Source organism: Candoia aspera, chromosome 9 (genome assembly GCF_035149785.1).
Source record: "Candoia aspera isolate rCanAsp1 chromosome 9, rCanAsp1.hap2, whole genome shotgun sequence".
NCBI lineage: Eukaryota > Metazoa > Chordata > Lepidosauria > Squamata > Boidae > Candoia > Candoia aspera.
Window position 1 is genome coordinate 7,612,082 of NC_086161.1, and position 19,213 is coordinate 7,631,294.

Genomic DNA, 19,213 nt, shown 5'->3' on the forward strand with positions numbered 1-19,213 from the left:
AAAGGAGGGTAATATTCTAAGGAACACTTTGGTGAAGTGGTTAAACACCAAGCTAGAAATAGGGAGACTGTGAGCTCAGGTCCTGCCTTAGACACTGAGCTACACACACACACAAACTACAATGCAACTTGGCTTGTTCATCTGAGATGCCTCATACTGGCCATACTTGACCTGATTTCCTACCTGCAATACAGAAAATCAGATACGACTGCCAAAACCATCTGGATGGGCTAGATCCGGATTTATTTTCTTACTCTTAACTGACTGCATCACCGGGCTTTTTCCACAGCACATCATTATTTCAGTTGATTGGAAAATAGGGATGAAAAGACTCCCTTCTCCAGTACAATTTCCTTCATATCCTATTAGACGCAATAAAATTACAGTGAATACATCCATTCCTGTCTGTGCCGAAAAGCAGCTATCTTAAGGGGGGGGGGGGGAAGCTGGCTTATTAATGAAATTGTACATCCCAGGATTAATCAGCTTGTGTTGGCCATTTACATTTCTCATTTCACTATCCCTTTTGTGAGCTTAATAGGCTAAAGTAGCTGGAAAATGATATAACTTTATTTTTTTTAAAAATCAGTCCCACTAATTGCCCTGTGGATCACAGTTAAATTTAATACCCTTTCCTGTTTTTCTCTCTCTCTCTCTCTTTCCTCAGAGGCCGTTTTGGAATAAAACCTGGTTTGTGCCATGAGTGAGTTGGCACAGGATGACTCAGTGAGCAGTAAATGATGGCACTCTCCTTTGTGAAGGAGAACCCAGATGTGCTGAAAGAAAGGCATTTATCTATTAGATGCACATCTCATATTTATTTCGTACAGCTCACAATGATGTACATAATTGTCCCTCCTTCTGTGTTTTCCACAACAATAACAGCGACCATCCTGTGGGGTGGGGTGGGCTGAGGGGGAGTGACTGGCCTGAAGTCACCCAGATGGCTTTCATGCCGAAGCGGGTTCTAGAACTGATGGCACCAAACTGGCTCTGGGCATGCAGACTCATTCCAGATAATTAAGAGGGTGGCAATTAAGCCTTAAAACTGCCTGCACCAATGTAAATAGTGAGTGATGAGAAATTTCCAATTATCTATAAAGGTTATAATCATTTGGACCTGATAAAATAGGACGCTCCCTTAAAACTCACAAGCGGCAGCAACGGGATGACCTTTCCTGTTTGGTGAAGCAAAGCAGAATCAGGCCTGTTTTGTTCTTGGAAGGGGGCCATTAGGGCCGCAGGCCGGACCAGGAAGTTGAAAAATATGTCCTGAAACTGGGCAGCTCTGGGGTTCTGCTATGCAAGCACAGGCCAGCACTAAAAATGATCATTGTTCATGTTCCTCTACCCCCTTTTTTATTCTTTCACCCATATTCAGCAAATTAAAAATAGATTATAAGGAGCCGATAGGGGAATGGAAGTCTCCAAGTCAAGATCTTCATGATACCCACAGACTACCAAGCCCTTTCAATGAGTATACAAGTGATGAAGTACCAGGTCAACATCTCCAAAGATGGTTATTATTGCAACTGCCAAGTCACTGTGCATTGAAATGCCATAATATAATATGACTTTTCCCTTTAATGGGATTTTTCTAGACTACTAGGTAGAAAAAAAAGGCAGAGCAACTCCATTAACCATACTACAAAGGCACCTATTTATTAGTACTTTACAACTGCGGCCAAAAAACAAACAAAAACACCTCACCACATTTCTTCAACCTAATTATAGCTGACAAATATGAAAATTGAAATCAAAGTTATATTTTCAGCTACACTGCTCTGTACATTTGTGGTTCACTAGCTTTTCAACTACTTATTTTTCCAATAAGTTCCATACTAGATTGGATATTTTGCCTTCTTCCTCTGTGTTATGGCTTTCAAAGCATTAACTCCAATATATTTATCCTAGGCTCAGGATAACTAACTTGTTCTGTTTACCAGTCACAAAGATCTGGAAGATGCAGATGAAAACTGGAAGGAAGACTTGGGCTGCTTGTAAAGATCCAAGAGTAAATGCTTCGTCTACTTGTGCATTCAAATGTTGACCATAAAAATAAGCCTGTTTTCTATTGTAGATATTTTGGAACTGTGTCCTTGGCCATTTCCCCTCTTTGGCTTCATGTGTCAATTTAACACTGTCAATTCATCTTACAGGTAATCCTTGCCTAATGACCATTCATTTAGTGATGGTTTGGACTTACGACGGTGCTGGAAAACTGACTTACGACTGGTCCTCCACTTACGACTGTCACAGTGTCCCTGTGGTCACATTATCACAACTCGGGTGCTTGGCAACTGGTTTGCATTTATGACTGTCGGAACATCCCATGGTCACATGATCGCCATTTTTGATCTTCCCAGCTGGCTTCTGACAAGCAAAATCAATGGGGAATCATGTGATTCACTTAACGACCACATGGTTGGTATGGTTTTAAGCATGGCTCTCTCCCCATTGACACTCCAAAGCCATCTGATGGTTTTTCAAATTCCTCTCCATTATTAGGAATTTAAAATAATTCTTGTCAACTCACTTCCTTTCCCTTACCCTACCCCCATTAACCATACTATTAAAATCAATCCCTTTTTGTCATCTTGTTCTTGCTTGCATAGATGTTTAATGGATGTCAAGGGAACTAATGACTGCTGCTAGAAAATTCATTTTAGATTTGCTATTTATAAAGTACTCCATGCTCAGGTGGGAAATTATCACGAAGAACAGGGAAAGAGGACACAAAAGGAGAAAAATGATATAACCACGATAAGGCTAATGGGAAGGGGCAGCTGTAGGGGAGAGGGGGGTTAAAAATATCCACCTCTGGAAGGTTGCAGATACCCCAGTTTGAACTGGAATTCAACAGCTAAAAATAGGCAGGGGGGAAATGTCTGGATTGAATAGCAGGGAAAGAAATATATGCACACAGTATATGTTCAGTGATACTACTGGATCTTAACTTAGAACATTCTTAAATTTATTACCCATGCCAAAGTGGAGTGTGTAGGCAGGGATGTAAAAAGAATCAATCTCCATTCACACACTGTACAAAGGCACTTGATTTTGGCTTAAGTAAAGGTAAAGGTTTCCCTTGACGTAAAGTCCAGTCGTGTCCGACTCTAGGGGGCGGTGCTCATCTCCGTTTCAAAGCCTTGGAGCCGGCGTTGTCCATAGGACACTTCCGGGTCATGTGGCCAGCATGACTCACGGAACGCCGTTACCTTCCCGCCGAAGCGGTACCAATTAATCTACTCACATTTGCATGTTTTCGAACTGCTTGGTGTGCAGGAGCTGGGAAGAGCAACGGGAGCTCACCCCGCCGCGCGGTTTCGAACCGCCGACCTTCCGATCGGCAGCTCAGCGGTTTAACCCGCAGCGCCACCGCGTCCCTTGATTTTGGCTTAGCCCTGTGTAAACCCAGCCATCATTTTATTTATTTATTTATTTATTTATTTATTTTTCAGATTTCTATCACCGCTCTGGACTCTGGGACTCATGCCTAATAAACCATGAATTATGACTGAGTATGGTATGAAAGCCCAGCCAACTGCAATTTATTCAATAGACCATGATTAATCAAGCCATGGCTTACTATGATGCCTATACAAAGCATTTTTCCTTGAGTGTTCTAAGCACGTCAAATTGATCCCCTCTGCAGTCTCTTAACATGGTTTCAGTAAGATCCAGTCAGCAACCATGAGAACAGATGAAAGGAATTCCACTCTTTCACGAGCCTTCTGGTGAGCTGTAGACCTACAAAAACACCATGGAAAGTACTGTAGTTGAGACAGTGCATGAAGTGTCTAGATGTTTGTGGATGGTGGAGAAAATGGGGAAACCATCCTAGAAACTGCACCCATTTCAAAATCTACTGCTTCTGTGCTAGGAAAGAAAGAGGGAAATGCCAAGCCCCGTAGACTCTGAACTGCAGACCCATAACTCTTGCTCTGACAGCTACCACCAGTAACTCCCTTACTTCTTCCTTCTATTCTGCAGATCCTCTTGTGAATCCTTCTGCTATTATAGCTAAATTAACCACTCCTCTCCCTTGATTGCACAGTGGCTATCAAAATAGACAACTGTTGGCACGAGATTTGATTACAGAGTTTCCAAGACTGTAATACAGTCCAAACCCATACATTTGGACTTGTACATTCAATGTTATTTAGCAGCTAATTCCACATCTCAGAAGTTGCTTTGCAGTTTGATTTCTCAATAATAGGCTCCATATGAAGCCCTTAAGCTCCTGAAAGCAATCTGAAAACTATTTTTCATTTTCCATTTACATAAACACAAGTGGATCAGAAGGAATAATAATAGTTAATGCATTATTTGGGGGCTTTGGAACTGGTTTGCTAATGCAATGTCAGTGTTCAAAGACTTGAAATTGTACAATAGGAAAATGTTGACATTCAAGGAAAGCTGTGCTAAAGTAAACAATAAATAATACAATATCTAATGTGAGATTCACTGACAAGTTGCCGTGGCTCAATGAATTCAGCAGACACAAACAAATCAGGTTCGCAATCCACGCCGTGCCTAAGCAGACCTCGCTAGAAGCAATGTCACTTCAACTGGCCTTCATGCCAAACCATACCAAGGTCATCCCATAATTCCTCTAATAACTGGGAGTAACAGTGCTGACATCACAGCTATTGTCATGCTGTGGAATGAAAGCACATATGAAGCCTTCTATAGTGAACCAAGTATCAGTCTGTCAAGGGTGGTTGGGTAAGTTACCTCTTACATCTCACAAATCCATGTGCTTCCGTGCACCATGCATGAGTCACTACATCTCAAATGTTGACTGGTATTTCTAAGTGGGGGAAGTGCCTTTCAGAAGAAACAGACCTTCATAATCTCTGGTATGACATAAACTGAATTGTGGATTGACCACCTCTGTCCCTCTAGTTTAACAAGTTGATGATGCCTTGTGACTTTGGCTGCCATTACATCAAACAATTCACAGCTATCTGCATGCTTAGCTTACCATCCTTTCACTCCTGTCTGCACATCTAGCAATAATTCCCATCATGTACTAAGGGCCAAACATGCTATGAATGTAAGTTATCTCTGAAACAGTGGAAGACAGTGAAAAACCAGGATTTTCAGAACTTGGTCCTATCTTCCATACAATGACTTACCCAGGTCTCCACCACTTTTCCATTGTTCAGTGTTACTTTGCATGGACATTTCAAATCATCAGGAAAGGAAAGAGACCTCTTGGGAGAAGACTCTAGTGCTGCTGTAAATATATTGGTTCTTTAAAGTTAAAGCTGTAAGAGACCCCATTCACCAACTTGCGTGTATTGTGTGTGTGTGGTGTGTGTGCGTGTATACGTGTACGTGTATATATGAAGTGTAATCTCTCATCCATCTCCACCTGCTTTTGCAGTTTGGGGGGTTTATGTTCCCCCACCCCCCCACCCCCCCACCCCCCGTAAGTATATCTTTTAAAAATCTTGAAGGGGAAATGTCAGGCTGCCAAAGTGGACAGTAAAACTAAATGGATTTTCAAGGATCAAGGGACTATCATCCCTGGGAAGAGGCCAAGAATGAAGGATCAGTTCAAGTGTGAAACCAGCAATCGGCAAAAAGTTGAAGGGGAGATGCCGTATGGTCAAAAGGCCAATTAATTTACAAGTGTTCTCAATGTTGGATACATTATCTGTTAGCAGATCAAAAATCCATGCTATGCTTCTTGGCAGGAGATGAGACTGGCAAAGCCATCACCTCTGATTTATTATTAAGGGGAAGAAATAGACTTGGAAAAGTTTTAGAGAACACTAAACTACTTTGCTTGCCCTATGGTTACATCTACAACTCTGTGTAATTTTAACATGACCCAGTGGAGTTTTGCAGAAAATGTCATTGCATTCTCTCTCTTTTGCCCATTCGCAATCAAAGTGTTAGGCAAAATACCCCTCACATGCACACATATACCTACATGCACAGTGATATATTAAAAGGAGAAGAAATGGATGGCTTTTCAGGGTGATGCATACATTCTCATCCTTATTTTAGTAAAAAGTGCCTGAAGGTTGCGCAGTGTCTATTTGTGTGAGTCTGTAAGAGAGAGGGGCAGAACACTATATTCTGATTTACATTTTATATTCATTTCCTGTTCCTCATAAAGCCCAAAAGAAGACATCATGAAACAACTCTTCCTTCGTAGAACTGTCTAAGATGAAGCAATGTAGCAGGCAGGGAGGCTGCAGAAGGATGGAGGAAGGACTAGGCAGAGAGATCTGGATCAGCAAGAGATCCCTCAGTACTTAATGGCCAAGGAAGGCCTGACCATCATTCTTCCGAGTTCTCACCCATATCCATACCACAGAAACTCAAAAATGGTGGATATCAAGTAATGGAGAGAAAGAGAGAGAGAGAGATCTTACCACAGCAAATGCCAATGTCCTTCCTTCAGCCTTGAGACTGAACTGCATTCCTCCTTGCTGCAACATCTTTGGGGCCATGCTTGTTTCTCTTGGATTCCCTGCTTTTTGTAGCATCTTGCCTAATCAAGAGTTCTAGAGAACTGGAAAGCTTGCCCATTTTTGTCATTTTAATTGATGCTAATTAATGCTACAACAACCCAACTGTAGATTTTTTTTTAATTTTATCAAGGCCCTTCTTTTGCCCTTCCCTTCCCTGCTATGTTAGCAGACTGCAGTCATGGTTCAGTGCCTTGAAGAAATGAATGGAGGCCATCATGCTATTTTCTTTCTGTAAAAGTCTGGATAGTGTGAGCTCAAGATTATCTCTCCAATTATCACATGTCATCATCTCGTCTCCTTCCCACCTTCATCTGGCAAGAGAAGGCAACCTTCCACTACTGGCATTCAGGTCACAGGTTCTTGGGAATTAGATTGATGCACTTTTCACTTCCTGCTTTTTAAAGACAAGTCAACATGGGACACTGTGGTGCTAGCCAGTTTGGCCCAGATCTGTCAAGTTGTCATTCCCAGCCCCGAAAAATAAAAGCTGGAACAAAGTTAAAAAAAAAAATTCAAAAGCTAGAGCAGCCAAGGGGTGGAGAAGTGGGCAAAGGCCAAACCATCTGCTTAGAATATTTGGCTCATCAAGAATCAGAAGGGTTAGGAAATGGTTTGAGAGTGCCAGACTGGAAGCAAGAAAGGCAGAGATATTAAAAATGTCCAAAAACAGAAAGAAGGAAGTATGATAAAGTAACTCCTTGGTGGAATATTACATAACTACTGATTGGAACAGATTCGTTTCTGAAGCGGGTGCTACAGTTGACCCAGACTGGCTGAACCTAATCATGACCACAGAATCATTTTTACAGGTGACAGTAAATGCGGCTTTGAGCCTCCAGCATATATGTGCAACCAGTGGGCAGATGTTATTATTACATGGTAAGAAGAGTGTCATTTTAAATGGAAATTACCTTCAGTTCAGGAATTCAGATGAAAATGTTTTCAACTCTTAAGATGCTGGCTAACTACAGATTTCTTCCCTGAATTCCAGATCTTTGAAATCGGAAAGAATGAAATCTTGCTACAGGTAGTCCTTGATTTATGACCATTTGTTTAGTGACCATTTGAAGTTACAATGGTGCTGAAAAAAGTGACTTATGACTGGTCCTCACAGTTATGACCATTGCAGCATCTCCACAGTCACAAGGTCGTAATTTGGGTGTGTGGGAACCAGCATATATTTATGACAGTTGCAGCATCCTGGGGTCATGTGAACACCATTTGCGACCTTCCCAGCTGGCTTCCAGCAAGCAAAATCAATGGGAGAAGCTGAATTCACTTAACAACCATGGCGAAAAAGGTCGTAAAATTGGGCACAGTCACGTGATAGCTCACTTAATGACTGCATCAATTAGTAACTGAAGTTCCGGTCCCAACTGTGGTCATAAGTCAAGAACCACCTGTACTTCTTTTTCAAGAAAGTTCAGTTGTGTGCCTTAAACTCTTCCCAATATTTTTCTTTGGAAAACTGAGGAATTCACATAGATTTATTTATATACAATATGAAAAGCCTTTTATACGGACCTTAATCCATCAATATATAGGTCTCAATTAGTCTAGATAAGGTTGTAAGACAAAAAGGAATCCGCATGGTTTTTCAAACTACTTTCTTGTTAGAAAAAAAGTCCCATCATATGCAGGCAACATACCAAATATACCTCTGAATCATGCTCTTGAAACAAACAGAATATATATTGTTTGCCTTCTGTATAATTGGGATGTCTAAGACTGTAAGGATCGGTTGTTTCTATTATTTATATGGCACTGATTGGTGGCTCGGAGGTAAATAATAATGATTTCATTGAGCCAAGTAGTAAATATTGACCCCAAGCAAGTCAGGGCTTTTATTATTTTCTTCAAGGGATAATATATCTTGATATTAGCAAAACAAAGGTCAATATATTTACTTAAATATGCATCAATTGACACCATCATCCACACATCAAAAAGCGCCAAAGATGGAGCACTCTCTTTAGCACAATATACCAGACTGAACTTCTGTAGCAATCTGTTGCGTGAAACAATCTTTTACCCCCCCCCCCCAAAATTGGCGAGCCTGTGTCATTCAACTCCTCCTCTGCAATGCTGAAAAACATGGAAAGGCTCATCTGCAAACGTCTTTGCTTGTTTAGAAACCACTGCCTGTGTCTTTTTCCGGTGCTTGCTACAAAAGCAAGCTTATAAGAAAGGTTTTTTCTTATAAGAAACTCCAAAGAAATGCCAGTGCAGCAACACAACTGAGAGTGTGACCAGGTAAAGATGAGAAGATCCAAGTCAATAGTCAACTTTCACCTTAGTTATGTGCAAAAAGCCATCAAGGTTTTTGTTTGTTTGTTTGTTTGTTTTCACCAGTAATGTTATACTCTGTGAGAGCCAGTTTGGTGTGGTAGTGAAGGCATCAGGCTAGAAACTAGAAGACCATGAATTCTGGTCCTGCTTCAGGCATGAAACCAGCTACGAAACTTTGGGCCACTCACTCCCTCTCCACCCTAAGAGGAAGACAATTCCAAACCACTTCTAAAAATCTTGCCAAAAAAACTGCAGGGACTAGTCGAGGCAGTCACCAGGAGTCAAGACTGACTCAAAGGACTGGCTGACCATTCCCCAAAAATGTATTCTCTGTACTGCGGAAACAGTGTGTTGCAGCGTAAAGATGGCCAAGCCAAAGCTCCCAAGCTACATGTGGCCCCCAAGCTGCCATTTTGCAACCACCAGAGCACTCCCGTAGTTTACGCCCAATTCAGCAATAAACAAATCACTTATTTTACTGGGGAAGGCATGCATATTTCCAATTATCCCTGTCTTGCCAAATTTGTACCAGCAATCTAGTCTTTGATTCTGTCTGCAGGAGAAATACCAGCTATACCTTATCCTAACCCAAAGTTTGCCAGTCCCTAATATAAAGGTTAAAGTGTGTCTAGGAGCAAGCAGGCTATATTCAAATTTCACTCAAGCATCCACTGCACAAGACCAACAACCTCTCAGCTTATTGAACCTCACAAATTAAAATCACAGGTTGATAGAGAAATAGCACATTTTGTGAGTTATTTTGTTCAGCAAAGTGGCCGGAGCACAGAGCCTAACATGTGCGTGACACACATGCGCACGCAAATCAAAATGTAATAATAAAAGAAAGTGATACATATTTTACCTCTAATGAGAACCCACCTCTGACAGTTAAGGTCATTCCTTCACTTTGAAGAACATGAATCTCTCAGTCCTAGAGAAATCTCTTGTTGGCAGAAGAAACAACAAGCTCTGTCATTGGACTATCAAAGAATTTTATGACATTGGCTCAGAATGAGAAAGCTAATAGTAAATAAAAAACATGGTAAATTTACATCAATGTTAAAAACTTGTGAGTATCATAAAGGTGTTAATAGTGGGCCATTATTCAGAACTAATTTTCTTGTAAATGAGAGTTAACCATTTAGTCCATAGTATGATCTCAACTGCCAATGTCTTGACCTGGTTCAAAGTTATGTCATTTCTCTGAAGGGTGGGAACAGCACAAGAAGGCGGGGGGATTATAAAAAATATAACTTGCTTATCTTGCTGTTCTCATTAACTTTTCTTGAGGGACACTTTAAAAGATAATGACAAAATTGAATTTAGCCTAAATTGTCCAGACATGATGGAAGTCACCAATGATAACACCATTTTCAGATACTTTCCTCTGTGCAGATTTATGCTAGGAGAAGATTACTAGGAGCAGTAAATGAGATACTAGGTACAGCAATGTTTCTCAACCTCAGCAACTTTGAGATGTGCGGACTTCAACTTCCAGGATTCCCCAGCCTGGAATTCCCCTGCTGGCTGGGGAATTCTGGGAGTTGAAGTCTGCACATCCTAAAGTTGCTGAGGTTGAGAAGCACTGAGGTAGAGGAACAAAAGACTGGAGCCAAACACAACTGATCAGAACGCATTAAAAGGAAGACATTCTTCTAAGAGGCAGTGATAAGATTGCAGGAAGAGGAAGCAGAAACAGCAGCCTGTGGGCTGTGGGGCAAGATGAGCAAGATATGTCATTTTTAGCTTCTATTTCCTATTAATGGGTTATCCATCCCCTTCCTGCATGAAGGAACCCCTCTGTCTTCCCCCATCTCCAAGAAGACAGAGACACTAACCTGCTGCCCGAATGGTCCCTCTTTTCTGTTGGGGGAGGGGAAATGAAGGAAATTGCCATTTCAGTTAAAGAAAGGAGTAAAAGTCGGGGCGGGGGGTGGTGGCTGCAGTGCGATGACTTGGAACGTGGACTGCTTCCTAAGCAAGTCTGCTGGGCAGATGGAACTAGGCCAGGCGATTGCAAAATGCAGCGAAGACTAACCGGGCTGAATGGATGCGATATGGAGGCAGAGCAAACCTCTTCGGGGAAGCCACCCTGACAACTTTGCCACCCGTTTGGATTTTTACACTGTGAGATACCAGATGCAGTTCTTTCTTTTTTTTTAATCATTCTCCTTCAGTCTGATGCAAAGATTCCCCTCCCCAAGAGGTTCTGGCATTTAGCTCCGTAATGAGAAGTCTAAATAGTCTCTCTTTCCTTTTACACCTCTCCTGTTGTCAGCAGCCTCCCTGGTTTCCCACATCTCAGCTAAGCAGGAACCCATCTGTTGAGGCTTTCTCGGTTCAGGTGGCAGGCACAGCAAATAGGACGATGAGCAACAGCAACTCATACCAGCATCTTCTGACTCCCCAGATTCACAACTGATTTCAGCTTCATCATTCATCACTGAACCAGACGATGAATATTATCGCGAGGAAAGAAGATGCCTCTAGACTTCATCTCCTCCTTCCCACAGCCACTGTGGTCATATTACTCATGTGTTCTTCACTGTATCCGTGTCAGCCCTGGGCTGTTCCTGCTCTAACAAACAATCCCACAGAGGATACCGCATGGAGGTGTTCCAGATGGTTTAGAGGGAAACTAGTGCTCTGGCCTTGACATCTGCATCAGCTGGAACATCTGGTGCTGGAACCTCTGGACAGTCTAGTGCTACTTCTAAGAAAAGTGATGGTGTAGTAGCTACACGTTAGAAGTGCAACCTACTTCTTTGTGAAGGTGTAATGGTCTGTGAGCATAACCTTTGGAGACAGGAGGGGGAGCCGCAGCCTAGGCAATGGTCAGACAAGAGGTATCTCAGCCAACGGATGGAATGAGGGTGTGGGAAGCATCTCAGAAGGGACCCTCCCTCATTCTCTGGAAAGCAAAGGCGAAGATGGGGAGATGTGCATTCAGACTTGCAATGTTCTGTTACTGTAACCTTACAATAAGGGTAATGTTAATACTCGTGGTGAGTCCAGTTCTTGTCTGGACTACCTGGAAGGGCTGACAGAGAGCAATTATTGAAGAAATAAATACTTCCAGTACCAAACATTTTTTTAAAAAAAAGATCAAATCAAAGCAAGTTTATTACAGCCCTAAGGCCAGCTACAATCAAAATATCTAGTAATAGCAGTAGTGTGTGTGTGTGTGTGTGTGTGTGTAACAGAAAAACAGTATGGTAAGATCTAAAAATAATTAAGAATAAAAATACTAAAATAAATCAAAATAAAATACTATTTTACGAGATTCTAAAGCTAAGTCACGGTGTGGTGTATCGTACAGATGGTAGCACAAAACTAGACATCTTGGGAGGATATTTACCATCAAAAGAAAGGTGGAAAGAGTCTGAAAATAAGAGAGAAAAACAGAAGTCTCTTTTGCAGGTGACACATTGCAGGAGGAGAGCCATGTAAGTCTAGAGTAACCCAAAATCAGAAGGCATCCGATAGCACCTTTTCAGACTAACAAATGTTATTAAAAGGCACCAGTTCCTATAAGTTGCAGCTCAGCATATGCCTTTCTCATTTTTGCAAGGAAGGAAACTTTGAGGGAAAAGGAGGAGGCACTGTGCTATTTGTAAACAGAACAAGGAATGGTAATGTTTAAACCTCCACTACCACATCAGCAGTCAAGTTTTATTTTTCCTTAAACCCCAGCTAAGCTGGACAATTTTCTCTTCCCTGATAGAACCAGCACTTCAAATAAAGAATGGATGTACTTTTTATCAGCGCTTATCCATAAGACATTCCACAAATTACTCTAAAGCAGAGTGGGAGAAAGAGGAATTTGGGCATTGAGAAAAGATTTCCAAAACTAAAACCCCCCTTTTTTTTAATTTTAAGACACAAACCAGAAAATTGAGTAAATGGCGATCTGCTTTTGTAACAGTTCATCACATGCCAATTGTATGTGATGCTAATTGCATAAAGTAGTTTATAGCTGCTTTTAAGCAAAGATTTGAAAAGGAAAGTGTTGTTGCTCTGCAGGATGATGTCTAGCAAGTTACAGCTTTATCAGTTATTTGCCTGGAAGTTTAGATATTTAGATAATCTGATAATCCAGATGGCCCATGTCTAGATGTCAGATTCCAAAGCATCTCTTTTTTAAAAATGTAGAACCATCACCTGTCTTTACTAAAAGGAAAACAGCTTAAGCATCACCAGCACTCCTTGTGTGATCGAGCTCCATATAAAAGGAACATCCCACGTTGAGATACAGAACAAATCCAGACTTCACAAGTGAATGAGGTATAAACTCAAAAGCCAATTTCACTGCTTAATAAATGGAATACCACAAGGGGAGAAGATATAGACCCCGTTACTGCACCCACAATGTATCAAATGTGATTTATTAGTTGCTGCAGTGAGATTAGATGGTGCCAAGGATGAAGCTTGCTTTCACCAAACCTAAAAGGATTATTTTTCAAAACATGTTAAGAACAGAGGTCATGCACAGGGTCTAACCACAAGTCCATCTTGCTCCATACTATGTACTTTGATTGGCAGTGGCTCTCCAGAGTCTCAGAATAATTTTTCCCCTTAATTCTTACCTGGAGATTGAACTTCACTCCTTCTGCATACAAAGCCAAACATTTAACATTAGCTACAACCTTTCCAGAAAATCCAGAATTTCTTCAAACCTTATTGGGGTTAACAATGGCAATTTCCTCAGGCTGTGTGTGTGTGTCTCTGTGTGTGTGTGTGTGTGTGTGTGTATGGGATTTTCCCCACCAAAGACTCACCTCCACCTATGACTCCATGGCTGTTGATTACACTGGGAAATTAAAATAATATATATTAGCAGAAGGCAATGGCAAGCTACTTCTGTACTGTTGCCAAGAAAACAATATGAAAATATTCAGGTATCATCCAAACAGTTTGGCTCAATCAAGGGAACCTTAACTGTTAGGGTGACAATCAGGTCTGGCAAGTTCAGCAAGCTCCAGCATCTTAACTACTACATCATCATTAGTTGCAAAAGGTCTATCTCTAACAAGTGGCAAATTGTTCAGTATACTACCACTTTTTGAAAGATCATGAGTGCATGCAGCCCCAATGGAGATAGCTAAGGAATTAAATCCTTGGCAACAGAGGAGGGTGAGCCCGATTCAGATGACCCTTGGGAAGCTACTTAAGTCAGACTTTGTAGGGGAGACTACCACAGTTGTAGCTTCAGATGACATACCATTTTAGCATAAGCATTTCTAATGCTATAAATCCACTGAAAATGATGGAAGAAGGAGGAATCACCACTAAAGGAGGTTCATAATGAGTAAAACAGCAAGTGAAGAGTCCAGGATGCCTATATGGCATGGAGTATGAAATATTATAGATACTGTGTCAGGGTCCAAGAAGGGCAACAGACAACTGGTACATAAAATGAGACTATTGACTTTGGAATTGCTCCACCATTCTTGACTGCTTAACCATGGGGAGAAAGCCGCTCCCTGCATAGAAAGTCCATCCATGAAGGAGAAGGTCTCATGGTACTTCTCTTTCTCCTTCACATGCTAGACTTCCACACGCTTTGTAGTAAGAAATGTAGATAAGCATTCTAGAGGAGGACTAGACTTCATGAAAAAGTAAGGGAAATTTGACAGCCTGGTGGAAGGATGCATCTGCATAAAAGCACAGGACTTGAAATATGAAAACAGGTGACAAATCTGATAAACCATAACAATCCATTGCCCCATTCAAGCCATAAGGGCCCTCTCTCAACAACAGCTGAAGGTGACAAGTCTCAGGCAGGCAGCAGGTGTACCTGCCCTCCAATGACATAAGTCAACTGTTACAGGGCAGCCACCAAAGCTATGGGACCATCAGCATCTGACAGCCACTCTGGGCCACTACAGCAGCACATCTTTTGGGAAGCTGGAGCCATGCGCCCACTTCCTAGAAAGAACCCATGCCAACAGCTCCAGATGGTTCTGCAAGAACTAAGACAAACTGACACGTTCACCAGCACAGAAGCCGGAGCATTCAGGTCCATCACCAGCCGCTGCCCACATCATGCACAAGCAAGCGCAATTTGGCACACACCAGTTTCTACCTTCCACCCCCAGCTGCTTGCCCAACTGGTGAAGGACTCAGTCCTGCATTTCCCCCAGCTCCGAATTCACACACATCCATTGCTTTGCCCATTCCTCTCCCCAGTTTCTCTGCAGCTCCACCAGGGAGTAAACTAAGACTCTATCAAGTCTATTGACCTCAGTTGGAGAGGTCAGAAAGGATTAGAAGGACAGTATTTAATCAAGTTTATAGACAGGCTTCATGCTAGTAGAAGATGGAAAGCCACTTGGGGGAGAACCATCAAAGACGAAGCTCTCCAGTCTATCCTTGATTCCTCCCCCCACCTCCAGTCAAGAAGTCAGACTCTGCAGCCTTATTTAATCAAGATGGACAGACGAGAGCGCTCCGTACCTGGCCTCCTTGCCAACCTTAGGATCTATATATGAGAAGTTTTCACTTTCCTTAAATTTGTAGGACTGCAGTAGGGCAGGGATGTGTGCAGGGGCCGTGCCTTGTGTACAATCCATGTTTTGCGTGGGTGGGTGTGTACGTTCACAAGTGAGTGGGGACAGAGGGAAACAGGCAGCGTTCCCTGCCAGGGATGTTTTGTGCACAGCAGCAACCCATTCACATCTTGGAGAGAACTCAAAGCTGTGCACAAGGGGGGAGGTATTTTTCGGGGGTGGGGGAAGGAACCCGCCAGCAGGTGGACTCCTGCACCCAGTTCCCCCCGCCCCGCAAGAAATCCACTCGCCATCAAAAGACAAGAGAGACTTGGATGTTCCCCTACGCCTCCTGGCTCCGTCTCTCTCGCCCTACTTTGGGCAAGCCGATCAACGCGAGGAGGAAGCGTTGCCTCCCAGCAAGCTTAAGATGGGCCTGATCCCTTAACTCCCCCCTCAAAGCACGCGCGCAAAACGCTGGCACAGCATCCTCCTCGTTCAAGCCTCCCTTCCTTTACCAAATCCACAATTCGCTGAGGACGGAGCGCGTTATTCTGCTGGGGGGCTGGGGGCACAGAGTGAGCAGAGCATGCAAGAAAAGACTCGAGAGAAAGAGGCGACCATTTCCCACACCTGCCCACCCCCCTCCGGCCGCCGCCTCCGCCGTCGCCTTCACTGAGCAACTGCAGAAGTTTAGGTATCGAAGTTTTCTCCCCCCGCCCTCCCGAAGCCAGGCAAGAGACGCATCTCCAAATCTTCGCCAGATCGGTGGATCCGTTACCTCGCGGGCCTTTTGCACCGAGCTTGGGGGGAGGGGGGGAGACACACACACAGGCTCAGCACCGCGCGAAACTTAACCAGCCGCAGCCGCGAACCGTCCCGCCGGCGGTCCCCTCCGGAAGCCACGGAGCGAACCAAAAGGTTACCACGGAGAAGGGAGCGGCGAAACGCGATTCCTCCTTGTACCAAACCATTCTCATCCGCGCCAAAAAAATAAAAAAAAGGGGGGGGAGAGAATGGGAAAAGACGGCGCCACCCCCCTCCCCGAACACGCAACAGTGGCCAGACCCTGGTACCTTGGAAGAGGAAGACCGACGCCATCCCGGCCAAGATCGCCCAAAAGAGAAGGTGGTTAATTTTTGCCAGAAGCCAAGACATGCTCGAGACTGGAGAAGCCGGTCGCGCTTCGGGCTCGCCTCCCTCGCGGCAGCGGCGGCGGCAACAGAAGCGGCGGCGAGCTCGGGGTGGGCTTCCCCGATGCCTTTACCCGGATCGGGCGCGGGGCTCTCCAGCCGGCAGTGGGGTGGAAGGGGAGGGAGGGGGGCTGAGGCTCTCTGTTCGGGGCGCTTCTGCTCGGTGCTTGCTGAAATGGGGGCGGGGGGGGGTCAGTCAAGAGAAAGGTCCCGCGCTGGAGGGAAAGGCTGGGTTCCCACGCCGGCGAGCTCTGCCACGCGCGCCCGAGAGCCAGCCAGCCCGCGCTGCTGCCGCTGCCGCTGCTTAGGAATTCTCCCCAGTCTCATGGTCTGGCAGCGAGACACGCTCCGAGATACGCGACTGCGGCCAGCCCTCCTCTGCGGCGCGCGCACTCATTGGTTCGCGGCCAGGGATTGACGAAGCCACCGCGCGCCACCTCGCCCTCGCGCCCGGAGAAGGTGCGAAGTGGCCGCGGGAGGGGGCGGGGTTTGCGGCGCAGACCCCGGGCTCGGCCCAGCTGCTCGGCCCTTCTCGGAGGCTGGGACGACCGGGTCTTCTCTCTGGCTGGTGCTCCCCGTAGTGGGCCACGCGGGGTCAGAAGGGGGTCCACCAAACGCCATCTGGAAGGGTTTGGCTTGGCGTTGGGGGCTTAAAGTTGAAGGGTCCTCAATAGTCATTTTGAGGTGTCCTTTGATGGCGTTTGGTTGTCCTTTAAGGTGGCCTCCATCTCATCCCCAACCTGCTGGGAAGGCATCCTAGAGGAACTTATAATGGTACTGGGGTGGAAGTGGTGTTTTCCTTCTCCCAACCCAACATTGTCCTATAGACACCTGGGCCATGAGTCTGAAGGTGGCCCAGTCCAGCTGCTGTTGGGTGTGGAAATCCCCTGGCATTTGCAGGGCATTGTGATGCTGTTGCCATTTTGTCTTGGCTTGAGAGAGACCACACACTTCCCTTCCACAGCCTCCTTTCTTGTTTCCCTCCATCCCCACAACCTCATGGGGCTGTCTAAATCCAGGGTGATAAGTGTCTCAGAACAGGGGTTGAAATACCTGTGGAATCCCTCCAGCTAACAGTTTTACAGTCACTATTTTCCCTTTAAAAATAATAATGTCTATTGATCTCCCACCAGAACAGCATCAATTTCAGCTGCCAGCTCTTCATATGGATCTCTGTACTGTATTGTATTTAGATGGATCTTTGTATTGGAGGAGGTGATTTCTCTTTCATCCCATTGGCTTGGTGAGGAGGGAGAATGCAGCTTCAAAGTATTCCACAAGGTACTTCCTAGGTCTGTAAATCACATGGCTGTTCTTTTATTGCAGTTGTGATTGATTATATGTCATCAAGTTGGTGTCAACTCTTAGCCACCACACAGATAGACCTCCAGCATGATCTGGCCCCAGCCTGGCTTTTCAGTTTTTCAACAGTGCACTCGTGGCCACTGTAATCAAGTTCATCTGTCTGGCTGCTAGTCGTCATATTCTTATCTTTTCTTCTACCTTTCCCTGCACTATAGACCTCTCAAGAGAGCTAGATCTTCACTCCAGTAAACTTTTAATTTTGAACAGGACTCTCAATGTCCTGAGAAGTAGATACTCCTATCATATTTTGCCCACCCCCACAACTAACTCCTCCTGATGGTATCCATCATTCTTACCCTAACTTCTCTACAAACTAGGGCACTTCCCACTTGGACTGGCTGTACATATTTTCAGTGCCTTGCATTCGTGTTTCAGATTTGATTGCCTTCAGATGTGTAAGAACTACATTTCCTACAGTACCTTCACATTGGGAGGGAACAAGGTTGGAGAAAATTGCTCTCCATCCACTGGGAAAGAATGATTTAGGGTACCCGGCACCAGCTGAAACTTCAAAATCATCCCAAATGAACAGCTCCATAGGCTCCTAGTAGAAGCCATGATGTTGTCAAGATATTTCATGTATCATTAAAAAATGACACAAATCAGGTACTCATAAGCATGCAGTTCAAATAATTTACTGTATGTGATGTCAAAACACACGCAACATCCATGCCCTCCCCACCATGGATGCCAAGGGCAGTCCACTTTCCAGAGCTAATCTCTGAGGTTCTATAAATTATGGTTATCTACAGAACAGGGTGACAAAGCAGCTTTGCTCAAAAACAAAATATAGGCACTGCATTTGGCAGCTGACCATCACATTTTCTCTTGGCACCAATGTTCTAAACTGAATCACTCCTACTGCAACTTCATTCGTAATTTCCTAACAAATCTAGGAGACTCAAGACGTAACTCGAGATATCTTCTTCAGATAGAATCTGCCTGTCTTCTGTGTTCAACCCAGGAAAAGATGCTCTGGCTCCCTTCTGCTCAAGAGGTAGAAGGTCTGAAGCCAGGAGGAGGGCCTTCTCTGCAGCTATTTCAGTCTTGTGGAATATTTGCCACCACAGGTCCAGAGGGTTCCCACATTCTTATCTTTAAGGAAAGCAGCAAAGATGGTACTTTTTTACAGCATCTTTTATTTGCTGCTGCTGCTGCTGCTTTTTAGTTTAACGTCTTACTGTTTTAACTGAACGTTTAACTGTTTGCATTGGTGTGGGTATTCTGATTACAAGCTGCCTAGAATCTGTTGTTGAAGCAGAATATAATTTACATAGAAAATACATCTTCCATGGTCCCGTCCAAGTGCTCCCAAAGAGTTAGCATAGGATCCTGCGTGTTAAAGATGCCATCTTTGGCATAGGGACAGGATATCCATGCATCTCAG

At 44.0% G+C, this 19,213-nt stretch overlaps 1 protein-coding gene across 1 annotated transcript in view; it reads right to left on the reverse strand.

Moving 5' to 3' along the window:
* NTM (neurotrimin) overlaps positions 1-16,742 on the reverse strand; it is a 643,325-nt gene extending 626,583 nt beyond the window's left edge. The window contains exon 1 of the mRNA XM_063311185.1: positions 16,345-16,742. Coding sequence (XP_063167255.1) covers positions 16,345-16,426 — 82 coding nt within the window. The 5' untranslated portion in view covers positions 16,427-16,742. The remainder of the gene's footprint in view (positions 1-16,344) is intronic.
* Between the last annotated feature and the right edge of the window lie 2,471 nt (positions 16,743-19,213).